Genomic DNA, 12,564 nt, shown 5'->3' with positions numbered 1-12,564 from the left:
CACCTGCTCTTATGCCTATCAAACTACCGCATTTTAGATTTTCAACCTTCCCCAAATTAGAGCCATCTTAATTAAGATAAATCTTAATGCTTCACTTAAGACTTCAAAGGTAAAGAAGCAATTCTTAATCTTGTTTTCCTCTTTTTGGAGACACACACTGGATAGCACTAACAGATTATTTTCCTACTGATACAATCTCATCCACAGGAGTCAAGCCACATCTTTTCAGAAGACTGAGCACAAATGAATGCTTGTGCTTCCTCAGGCACTATTTTGCCTGTTTTTTCTTAAAAGGTTATTAAAGCTTCCTGCAGGGTGTTGTGTTCTAGACCTCACTGTTTCAAGCAATCCAGGATGCCTCTCTTGGTTCATAGCCAACCTCTAAAACTTTGTCCTCAGAATCTAGACAAAAAGAAAAGTTGGGCAAAATTCCTTTATTACAGGCACAAATACTAGAATTTTGTTGCAAGATAGCTCCCTGTAGATTTCAGAATTTGAGGACAAGCACACTGCTGTGTTCAGCTACAGCAGTATGGAGAAATTGATTAAGTATATGAAATTCCTTAGAAAGTTAAAACCCTCTAAACAGGCTACTTACACTTGACATGACCCAGAGACATCTTCCATCTACGTACTAGATCTTCCTTCAGCTGTAATAGTGCCAGGAACTGACTGTGCTGTATAATCATTAGGCACAAAGGAGTTGCAACAAGGCTCTTCACAATCCAGTTTCTTCCCTATGATTGAAGAGGCTAAAAATACCACAGCATGACAGACATAAAAGCAGCACTGGCTGTAGTCAGTAGCCAACATGTTACACTAACAGAACCACTTGAAGCAAGTGTAGACAAGGATCTTCCATCTGGGAAACATCCCCAAAAAGATTATTTCCAGTTTCACTGGCTAGTATCTTTGCAGGTTTTTTTTTACGGAGGAATACACACTCTCTTACAAAGGAAACTGTAGCCAAAAAAATATTTGTAGTACTCTTCATCAAGTTATTAGTGCAGGGGTACTAAAATATTTCTGTTAACTCAGGGAAAATGAGAGTAGTCAAATTGTGAGGCTAGAATTTTATTGTTCCATAAGTCAATACATAAACATAGCATATTTACCAGAAATTGAAAGTTTGAGTTGTTGACATTAGCTCAAAACTTCCTTGTGCCCAAGAACTCACCTTTTATTCCAACATATAACAATAGAGTTTGGCAAGTACAAATTTCTTAACCTTAAATCAATTTCACTGATAGTGAACATTTCTTTTAGACCAAGCTAAAACATACCAATTTGGAGAACAGTTAGAAACAGAGTAAAGCATAGAACAGTATGGTAAATTTATGATACTTAGGTTTACAGCAGGCCATCCTCAATTCCTTCTTTCTGTGCCAACTGTACAAGCTTCTAAGAGGTGAGCACTAGGAGCTCTTCTGAAGAGCAGGGCTTCATCTGCAATACTGAAACTTAGTCACTGGAAGACAGACATGTCTATAGCTATTCAACAGTTTGATAAACCTAGTATTGAAAGAACCTAGCTATTACATCCAGTCAACATTGAAGCAAGGAATTTTCATGTGCACTCCAGAAAGACTGAAGTTCATATGGGACAAATGCTGCATAGTTTCCTCATCTTGTCCCCTTTATACTTTTTGGTCACCTCACTTGTCAAATCCAATGCATTTCTGACAATTGCTTAAATCTTTCTGAAATTTCTGCCCAGGTAGAAGTCATTACTGCATTTAGTGTCACATCTGATTTGTTCAGTTCTTCTTAAAGTGTCACTAAAATATCGTTTATGCAACCTTAACTGAAAACTGATGCATCTCAACAGCATTTCATGAATTTGTCCCTATCTGCATGTGGGATACCAGTTTAGAAATTACTTCCTTTACTATGAAGTAACAGTAAAAAAAGAAAGAGCTGAAATGCTGTCAGACCCATTCAAAGGCAGATAGACTATTTTACCCATATATTAAAAATAATTTACTTTCCTCAAATAATATACAATCAGAAGCAGTTCACGCTATTTTAAACACAGAGCTGGAAAGCGTTTGAAGAAAAACTATGACATCTGAATCACATTGCACTGAAACAATATGCTGATATCCTTTAAACTTCTGACTTGCAGCAAAACTTCTTGTAATCATGAATTTTTACTTCAAATGTGCACTAGTTAGACTGTCAGACAGCTGCAAACAGGAGTCTAGGTTTACTTTCTCCTGCCACCTCCACCACTGGCCAGCATAGTGGCCACCCGAATGAAGATGTTCAGTGTATCTGTGTAGATTCCCATACACCTAGAAAACAGGAAATCAAAGTTAGTACTGTTGAACAGAAAGAGTATTATTTGGCATTTCACACTATTATACTTCATTTTTAAAAGCCTACATGAAGCACTTGTAACAAAACCCAACTATGACTGTCCTCAGTGCTTGGTATGTCAAAAAACCCCTGTATTTTTGTGACACCATCTCTGCCAGCAGGAACTATTTACCGAAGTCATAACAGACAGTATGCTGTTCTCATACAGTAGCCCTCTGCTTTTACGCTGTACTTTTATCTGTTTATCTCCAAGAATTTTAGAGGTGGTCAGTATTATTCTATTTTAACTGTAAGAAACCAGAATCAAGAAGGTAAACAATTCACTTAAGATCACAGACAACATTTACAAGCAAGTTACTTGTTAATCAGACTTGGTCTTTACTGAGAGTTAATTAATCCTTCTTTCCCTATCTATCACACTGTTGAAGCTTTTTTATTTAGTGATAAAGACTAGTGAATATTAAGTGACTATGAAAGAGTTAACATTTTTTGTCTCAGTTGATATTGACAGGTATTTTCAGAAAGCAGCTATAAATTCTCCCAGCAATGCTTTAGAAAACAAAAATACTTTTTAGAAAGTACTGCTGGAAGCATGTGACACCACACGTACAATCCTGTTTCTCTCATTTCAGGCAGATACTTTCAGTTTTAGCTCCACTAGCTATTTTCACATTGTATTTTTAAACCCTGTGATTCTTCACATTTAACAGCAATACACTTTTGAACAGTAAACCAAAGGTCTGGCTGTTTTTAAAGCATAATTCAATATAGCATGAAGTAAATTATTACACAGGCACTGAGATCAGCTGTGCTAACACAGAATACTTACGCATTGATTGGATCATATTTTGTTACTCCATAATATGGAATAGTTTCTGCACGCTTGATAACATGCTGCGTATCATAGAGAAGGAACATGCCGAAGAGTACCAATCCACCGTAAACGGCTACTGAATATAAGCCAGCACCAAAAGCAGAAGTAGGAGGCAAGAACATGGATCCTGGAGAGGAATGTACAATAGTGTTAAAGAAAGCTACTATGTGCATCTCCTACTCTGAGTTGGGTCAAATTTCAATTACTGTAGCACATGTTTTTCAGTGAGTATTCAATTCTCAGCTTGTGGTACATTTTTGATACCAAGAGCTTTAATACACGAGCTGAAGATGTCACATATACAATCTGATCCAGTAGTTTTGAACACTCTAGGGAATCATGTGTACTTTTCTCATGTGAAAGTACTTCTGTCCCTAGGACTATAACAATGCCTAGAAACATGTAAGGGAGAAGAACAACTGGATCGAGAACTAAAATGTTTATTGTCTTCCCTAGTCACTAACTAAAAATACAAGCCACCACTATTGGCCATTTGTCCAATTAACACTTGCCAGAACTGTAAATTCATGTTTGTTTTCAAGAACAAGTTTAAGAGTATTTTCTGCTGTGCTTGAGTTGCAAGGGCTTTTTAAGGCAAATCTTAACTGGACAGACGAGCCTGCAATTAAATGCAAGCTGCATCTTAGCAGCTTAAGTTTATAACCTACTTTATCTGACAGTATTAAAACAGTATTTTACCAATTGAAGAGGCGAGAACAAAGCCTAAGCCTATTCCAAGTGGTCCTCCCATGTTCAGAAATTTTTCACTTGGAGCACACATGGCCACAGTCGAGAGCCCTCCAACGATTCCAGCGGTATACCAAGCAGCTCTGATCAGCAAAGGACCACCCAAGAAGGCTAGAGGAGCCACCACTGCACCCATGACACCTAGCCAAAGGAAAACAAAACACCACCTGTAAGATTTGGAACAGTTCTGGTAAAAACACCACCTGCCAAAACAACTTTTTTTTGCCTCCAGTCAAATAACATGGCTCAAAATGATCTACTTATGTGACAAAATACCAATACACTTGACTGTGCACCTATCTAGAAGGGAGCTGTAGTGGTTTAACCCCAGCTGGCAACTAGCTGCTATGATGAAAATTAACTCTATCCCAGCCAAAACCAGCACAGAGCACAATAAATTGGCAACCTTAAATTCCATGACCTACTTTATCTAGCTCTGGAGAGTACTTCAGGGAGCTGGTCTTTGGAAGACTAACAAAAGTCAACACATTGATCTGTTCAAAATAGAGCTGGTAAGAGATACTTAGCATGGACTAATCAACTACATAATAGCCATAGGAGCACTCAACAATGAAAAGCAGGACGGATTTCTGCTACATAACTAGTTAGGCAAGTAAGTTAAACTTTTTGGTAGACTCTCGTATGAAACCTCTATCTAGCCCATTAATACCACATTAGGTTGTTTAACTTAATAACAATCACTAAAATAAGCACAATTTCTTCTTGGTGGAAATGTTAGCTCTTGAGAGGCAAATACGACTTCCATGCCTAACATCTACATGTTTTTCCTGAACCATAAATTGTTTCTGCCAAAACAGCTTTGAAAAGTCATAGCCATTGTTATTTGAAGTAGGTATAAGTGAGAAACCGATCTGTACCCACAGCTTACATACCTGATGGGCACATGTATCCAAGAAGCTGCAGTTTAATACTAAAATCTAATTTTTTTCTAGTCAAGTTTTCAAATACTTTCCTACCCTGTACAGCTGCGGAAGGGTTAAGCATAGACAATAGTGCTTACACAAGTTATAGTGGCAGAAAGCAGTCACGAATCCAAAGCAGCTATGAAACCAATTAGTTTTATCCAATGTGGCATATACATATCTCAAGTTTAACTTGAGCATGACTTTTAGAAGATTATGAGAAATATTATGAGTTATGTTAAGAATACTTGAGAAATATTCCTGACATTCAGGAGTTCTCATTGGTCTCTGAAAAATACAAGCTCTCCTATAGGAGTACGTAAAAATTTACCTTAAAGTGAAAGTTTTGTTAAGGTAAGAATCTGGTCACACCGAAGCACTGACATCTCTATAATGAACACTAAAACCACGTACCTGAATGCATCATCCAAGCCAAATGTTTAGCTGCTGGACTATTTTCATAGGATATGGATCTGACCAACATGCCAGCACCAATCATAGCTGCAAAAGTTGCACCTATTGCCTGTAAAAACAGCATTAGAGAGCTCAAGTTAGCATTAGGACATATGGTCTCTGTTCTAACCCCCTACTCTAAAAGTCAACAGTGTAATTCTGAAAAGAGCAACCTAATCCCTAACTGGAGTGTTTGTCAATTTTACTCTTGTAAGGTTACAGTCAAATCTTTGCAGATCCTAGCTTGCAAATTGAGATAATTTTACTTTCACTCAGTCTTCTAGGAATCAAAGTTTAGCGTAAGATGGCAACAATCTCTCAGCTGTGTAAGGCAAGAGAAGGAAAACACATGGTTCCGCCCCTTACTCTAATCCTCACTAAGGTACCTGAAATGTCAGCCATACTTTTTTCCTGTACATTTCTCCACCCAAAGCCAATACTCAGTTCACTGGCTTTTGCTACCAACGTTTTTTAAAAATTTCATTGCCTCTTCTTACTGATGATTCCAAGCAGAATCACCCAGCAGCTAGCAAACTGGTCAGAAATGTACAACTCTGGTTTATCACCAAGGATGCATTATTAAATTAATCTCCCTAAAATTATGTAGGTGTTGGCATTTAACTATTATCATTCCACTCCACTTAACATACTGAATATGTACTAAGCAGACACCTTTTGTTAGCAGTTTGCCTGGATGTTTTGCCTACCAGTATCATTTCAGCCTTGGCAAACAGGAAACCGCTCTCAAAGAGCTATACAGAAGAGCACAGGGAGGAGTAAGAACACATGGGGACCTCAATTTCCATTTTTAGAAAGCATTAGTGTCATTAGCCTCAGATGGCTATTTGTATCAGTTTCTTACTTGCATATAGCTGCTAAGGATAGCATAGCATTTTTTTGCTCATGTAGTTTATCTTTGACAAACTACCAAAGAAGTATAGAACATACATGTCAGCATGTAATTAGAATCACCAAATCTTAAATCACAAAACATCATCAGGATACTTACGTAGTCTGTATGGATAAGGACACTAGTGTAAGTGAAGTTTTGCCTTACTTTTCACCAAGTAGTCTACATTTCACATTTTTATATCAACCATTTCATCTGGGGTCTTCTCAGTAAATGTTTTTATTTTTTTAACAGAAGCTTACCAGCCAGGAGCCTCTTGTCATAAGGCTCATGAGTGCCGGAGATCTGCTTACTGCTACAGCAGACAGTGCCGTCAAGCCAATGCTTCCCGCAAAGTACATGTAAGTAGAGTGAATTCTGTCTTTCACATATTGTGGCCAAATACTGAAAAATAAGCAGTCGTACACAGCTGTGCAATTACCAGTATCAGAATGAAGACCAACTAAAAACACAATCAAGCTGTTAAATATATTCATAGCTATGGATATAAGGGAGGTTTCATAACAATGGTATGGTCTAGCAACTTCTGCCATGAAGGTCTACTAAATTCTTTCAGACCTTGCTGGTCTAACATAACATAACTCTGTAGAAACACTGCAAATTAAAATAATGCTAATTATAGTTCAATTCTAAGGAGGAAGTATACATGGAAACAGAATAATGAATGCTTTTCAACTATGGAAAAAATAGAGAATGGTGTATATCTAAAACTGGTTTAAGGAAAAATGTCTACAGTAGCCTGCTGAGCAGCTCACAAATTGCTGAGTCACAGTGCACATGATTATCTGACATCACAAGACACGAATGTCATTTTGAGAGCTCTAACAACAGCAACAGACCTGGATGTGAATGGGTTTCTGCAGTATGATTTGGTCATACTACGGACAGGAAGCTTTCCCAGCTAACACCAAACTTAAACATAGTGCACACATTTTCTCCCATTTTACAATTTTGACCCATTACTTCAAGGCTCGTGGAGAAAAAAAAAATTACAGATAGCTGTACTAATGAAAAGCTTCTCATAGATACAACTAGCAAGCATCCAATATGAATGTGGATCGTCATTTCCAAATATAAATGCAGAGTAAGTAAAGCAAAACACCTCCAGCACTCATTTCTTCTCCCAAACCCATGCTTATCACTAACCCCCTTTTAAGTCTAAGTAACTATATGGTTCTGCCATCACAGCCAGGTTTTTGTTGGCCAAAAAGCAATACATCAAACTTTTAAGCAAAGCATTTATTAGAGCAGGACTTATGCCCAGATAAGTAGCATGTTCAAAGCAGACTCTTTCCAACACGCTGTGTTAAAGTTTAATGAACAGCCTCACAGGAACACCAGGCAAAGTATCCTTAACAATACGTTTTACAGAAGACTACGCTTCATAAATTATCTGTGCCACACCTTGTAAGACTTATATACTCTTCACAAAAGAATTTCAAATTTTCAAAACAAAGGAACTCACTTAAGTCAATATCCATTTCAGCTTGGGTAATTTAAATTTTGCTTTCAGTTATACACTTTAACATCCTGCACTGAGGCAAGAGCTTTCTGTTCAAAGCTTAAAAACCCCACAACTGTGTGTACAATGGGTGATACCCGCTAAAGAAGAGTTGGCTATAAAGAGGAGAGATATTCGCTTAATGTACTCTTTACTTAAAACAGTAAGCTATCTTACTTACACAGCTCTTTCAATAGCTCCAATCTCACTGGACATGCCCATTCCATAGTAACAGAGGGCCCCCAGGCCAACAGCAGCCCCTCCAGCAACAATAAATTTCCCCAGGCGATCAGCTATATAAAGAAAAAAAAAAACAAACAATCCACACTCTCATGAATGCTTTTTCTTGGATAGTTAATAACATCCTCACATTAGTGTTGTTGTATTTGCACTAGCTGATCCATGTTAGGCATCTTTCTTAAAGCTCCACTTAACTTCAAGTCACTGCGTTACCAGTTCTCAATAAGCTACATGTGAAAAACTCTAGATTCAGCCTACCAACACAATATAGCTTCATAAAACAGAGTTAAGAAATAAGAGACCAGCTAGTAACATGCCACGTTTACTGACCTTCATTACACTAACAGTAATTCCAACACAAAACTAGTTAACAGTTTCTCCAACAGAAGAGTTTACCTGTCTGCTGGTTTAGTGTACCATTTCACCATCCAACCTGCTATAAACCAGGAGAAAAACTAGCCACTGTGTCCTTTTGTCTCATTCATCTGCCCTTAATGCTTGCTCCTTCAAGAGCTCTTTGGTAGCAATTAGATCCAAATCAGTTCAAAAAGGCATTTCCAAAGGTCATGGGCAACAACATGATTTACTACGTTTCTAGTGTCTGATTTTTAGACATACTGCCTGTGTGCTACATATCAGATTACTGCTACAAATATAAATATCAATCATAAAATATTGTTATAACTGAAGTAAGAGCAGCTGAGATCAAATACCTTCAGTTGTATAAGTCTCTTCAAGGCTATGCTTTTTCCTAACGTGTTATAGCCAAGACACTATCTAGCCAATCTACATATATTCCATCTGTCAATTCAATGCTATTATAGCACATTTACAAGTCTGTTCTACTGAACACTGCTATCTAAAAAATCCCTTTGTAATCCACTGAAATTACGAGCCACACTAGATGTACTAGCAGGCACAGTAAGCGAATGCCTTACCTAACCATACCACCAGAAACTTATTTTTGCAAACTGTACATGCTGTAGAAAAATCCTTCCTTTAAACAGTAAGCAAAGTAGATATAGCAATGCAAGTGTTAGTATATTTTTTAATATCTACAATCAAGTCTCCATTAAGAGACAACCATTTTTGACTCAATAGTTCTAAACAGCAGCTTGAAGTAGAGACAACGAGAGATTTCTCTATACTGTAACATATTTGCAGCTTTAAACTTTACAAGGAAAGACAAGCACAGAAACTGTCTCCAGTTGTTTGAGGGAGATCACTAAGCAAACTTACACATGAAACAACATTCTCGGTCTCTTTAATGGTTTGAAGGAAACCAATTAATTCAAGGAAGTCTTAAGTCAAACTTCAAAGATTCTCACTATTTAAAGCAGAGCTACTCTACCTTTAAGTGCCGTTTCTGCAGATGGCTCAAATGCGGCTTCTTTAATTTCTTGGCCAATTTTTCCACGCCTTACACCCGTTCTTACTCTGGTGGCATAACACTGTTAGATTCAGAAATAACGTAAAGATTCAATGAAATAAAATAGAAGACATTTCTCAACAATTTACTTGCTACGCATAAAATTGCTACATAGTCTCTTATTTATCTGTGCTTACCTCCCAAACACATGAAGCAGCTGTGCTTAAGGAAAACAACTGAACATTAAAGTTTAGAAAGCTTTGTGAGCAACATCCACATGTTCTAGAAGTATAGAACCAATTCAGTGAATTTCAGAAGCTGAAGTTTTCAGTTTGCATTTCTTCTACTCTAGTCCCACTGTACTAAACAAAGCCATAAGACTTTTTGTTTTTAAATGTAAAACCACACTCTTTACTTTTTTATTTTGTAAAAAAATTATTTCGCTTTCTATGTAAAAATACTCTTTACGTAAACACTTCTATGTAAAAAAATATTCTTGCACAATACTTATACTTTACAGACACTAAATTTGGAAAAGCAGCACAAGTTCTTTGCTTTCAACTCTAGCCTTAATTTAGAGAACAAACCTTGAATGAAGGCCTATAAACTTAAGATTTTTAAGGCTGTCAAGCTCCAAATAAATATAGCATGCTGCTCAAAGTCTTAGTAAGCTGCAAGAGCAACACAGAATAAACTTGTATACAAGTTCAGAAACAACTTTTAAAGTTTCCTTACCATTTTTTCCAGGAATTTCTAAATTATTATACAGGCACCTGAGCAACCAAGGGCTCACTCAAAGCTGTTTGTTTAACACTGAAAGCTGAAATCTACAAGCACTGCTATAATCAGCCATTAGAGCAATAAAATTCAGGAAGCTTACCATAGTGCTTCAGTTTTGTTGTGTTTTGCATCTAACAAAATCTAGGCCCAACACTGTAATTATGTATGTCTCCTCACAGATATAAAACCACCACAAAAAAAACCCCAACAAACCACACAAAACAAGAAAACACACACACACACAAAAAAACCCCAACACAACTAGAAAGTTAGGATGCTTAAAACAGTTTTCTATGCTTAAGAGGAAAACACAAAGGAGGTGAAGAATTTGCCATTGGCACTTTCACCAAGATGATGACAAAAGAGCAATGCCTCCTAACAGTTGTGAGTTACCTGGGCAGAAAGCAAAAATGAAACATCTTCTCTCAATGAAGAATAAACAGTGTCTTAGAATAATGACAGTCCAGTTTTTACGCTTGCTAGTAAGACCCATGATAACCTGGGCTACAGCTCTAAACACATATTGGGACTAAAGCCTTTGAAAAGAAAATTTTTAGCTTAATATTATATTTAAGACTCGTACTCAGAAACAGGGAGCTAGGAGGAGGTCAGACAAGAATTTCTGCTCCTCCCACCTTACATAGAAAGGCTTATCCATCACCAGCTCCCTCCTTTAAGTTCTTTTTTTCCAGTAATTTCAATGAGGAAATAGTCATTGGAACAGAAGATATTATTTTAATTGCTCTTAAAAAACCCTGTTTTTTTGATTGAGTAACACTCTCCCTTCAGTAAATTAGAGCAGGTACCTCAAACAAGCAGAAGGCTTGCGATAATTCAAAACAGATACTCCATGCAAAGCGATTCTTTTGGCAAAAACACTCAACCCTTAAAAAATATCAGCACTCAGAACCATTAGAAAGAGAATTATCTTACCTGATTAGGCTGCCACAGCATGTATGCTTTTATATTGGAGTTCCTCACAGCTGGGGAAGCCTGAGTAATGGTGGGGCGGATAGCCTGGCATGATAATGCCCGCAGGCATACTAGCCTTGCGACCAGCATGGTTACTTAGACAGTTTAATACGCTGTGTTCCTGCAAGTGCATGAGAAAATATGCTTTACTATTTTGTTAGGTGGTTTTCAGACAACAAGGTACCCTTACTACTTACTCTCAATTATACTACAGCCTGTAATAGAAATGGTGTTATCACTAGAGTACTGTAGTAAGAGCCAGAACCTTTTTGAATACACAGTTTAACTCTGTTCTATCTATATTTGTCTCCCACCTCCATCAGAGGCTTCCCTCTCCCAACTTACCGGAAAACAGGACATACCACTTTTCATACATATAAATTACATCAAGACCCTTTATGTACTCAGGTTTGAGCTGCTCTGGCAACTAACTTTAGTTTTGAGACATAACACTGCACGAGTACTCTACCCTCCAAATAGGTGTTCAAAAAGATGCTCCAAATTTCCATAAATGTCAGCTAAGTATAAAGCCAAATTAGTAAATAACATAACATACATGGTGGAAAAAGTTTTAGAGACATTTTAAGCTATCCTTTGAAGAATTAATTAGCTTTATAGACATAGCATTCAGTCAAGGTCACAGCCCAGAACACAAGTTCAGGTCATCTTATGCAGCTTTGACCAGAGAACAATGATGCCACTCATGGGCAAATTGACAGCACAAGCAGGCACGAGCCTGTGTATCCTATAGGTAGTATTAAAACCGCTAGCTTACTTCCACAAATAGTGCACGTTACACATAAAACCCCCCAAATCCTTGTAGTTACACATACTTTAATTATGACTATATACAATCTCTGATATCACCAAACACCCCAACTATCAATACGTTTTTTCAAAGAACTGTTCATAGCTTACATGCACAGTGTCCAATAAAATTTAAGAGCATTCTAAATAAAGGTAACTTTAAACATGCATGAGAAACGAGCACCCAGAGCATCGGACAGCTAGCATTAACCACAAGGAGGTGAAAGTGAGAAAATAATCCTGCTGCTAGAAAAAAAATCACTTTGCTGTGAAGCTGTTATTAAATCTCATTTTTTTTTAAGTGGAAGTACTTTCAGAGACACATCCTGTTTCCGCCACTAAACCCCACTCTTCCACTGGGATGATACAATCTGCAGGAATTTACAGCGAGTTTAATTTTTTTTTTTTTTCTCAAACTGGTATTTGAAGCAAGACAACTTCAAGCGTTAGACTAAGAAGAAGGATGAACACCAGCAGAGCGTTAAAAAGAAAACAAGCCACCATCAACATTCCAGCATTTTAACTGGCAAACCCAGCAGCACGGAAACACTGCGAAGTCCCTGCTGCACCGAAGCATGAGAAAAGCCATTCCAGCCCAGGCAGGGCGGCCAGGGGCCCTGAGGGGGCAGGGAGGCGCCCAGCTCCGGCCTGGCCTGGGCCGGGCCGGGC

At 37.7% G+C, this 12,564-nt stretch overlaps 1 protein-coding gene across 1 annotated transcript; it reads right to left on the bottom strand.

Annotated features, from left to right (window-relative positions):
• Positions 1-1,963: 1,963 nt before the first annotated feature.
• Positions 1,964-12,427, bottom strand: GHITM (growth hormone inducible transmembrane protein). Its single transcript, XM_010567849.1, has 8 exons — positions 11,050-12,427; positions 9,319-9,418; positions 7,909-8,020; positions 6,469-6,610; positions 5,278-5,386; positions 3,893-4,081; positions 3,149-3,320; positions 1,964-2,294 (listed from the first exon to the last, which is right to left on the bottom strand). The coding sequence occupies exons 1-8, from the start codon at positions 11,176-11,178 to the stop codon at positions 2,207-2,209; spliced, it is 1,041 nt and encodes a 346-aa protein (XP_010566151.1). The 5' UTR covers positions 11,179-12,427; the 3' UTR covers positions 1,964-2,206.
• Positions 12,428-12,564: the final 137 nt, after the last annotated feature.

Source organism: Haliaeetus leucocephalus, unplaced genomic scaffold (assembly GCF_000737465.1).
Source record: "Haliaeetus leucocephalus isolate CR32 unplaced genomic scaffold, Haliaeetus_leucocephalus-4.0 Scaffold229, whole genome shotgun sequence".
NCBI lineage: Eukaryota > Metazoa > Chordata > Aves > Accipitriformes > Accipitridae > Haliaeetus > Haliaeetus leucocephalus.
Note: the sequence above shows the minus strand (reverse complement) of the source record. Positions and strands in the feature narration are given on the sequence as shown.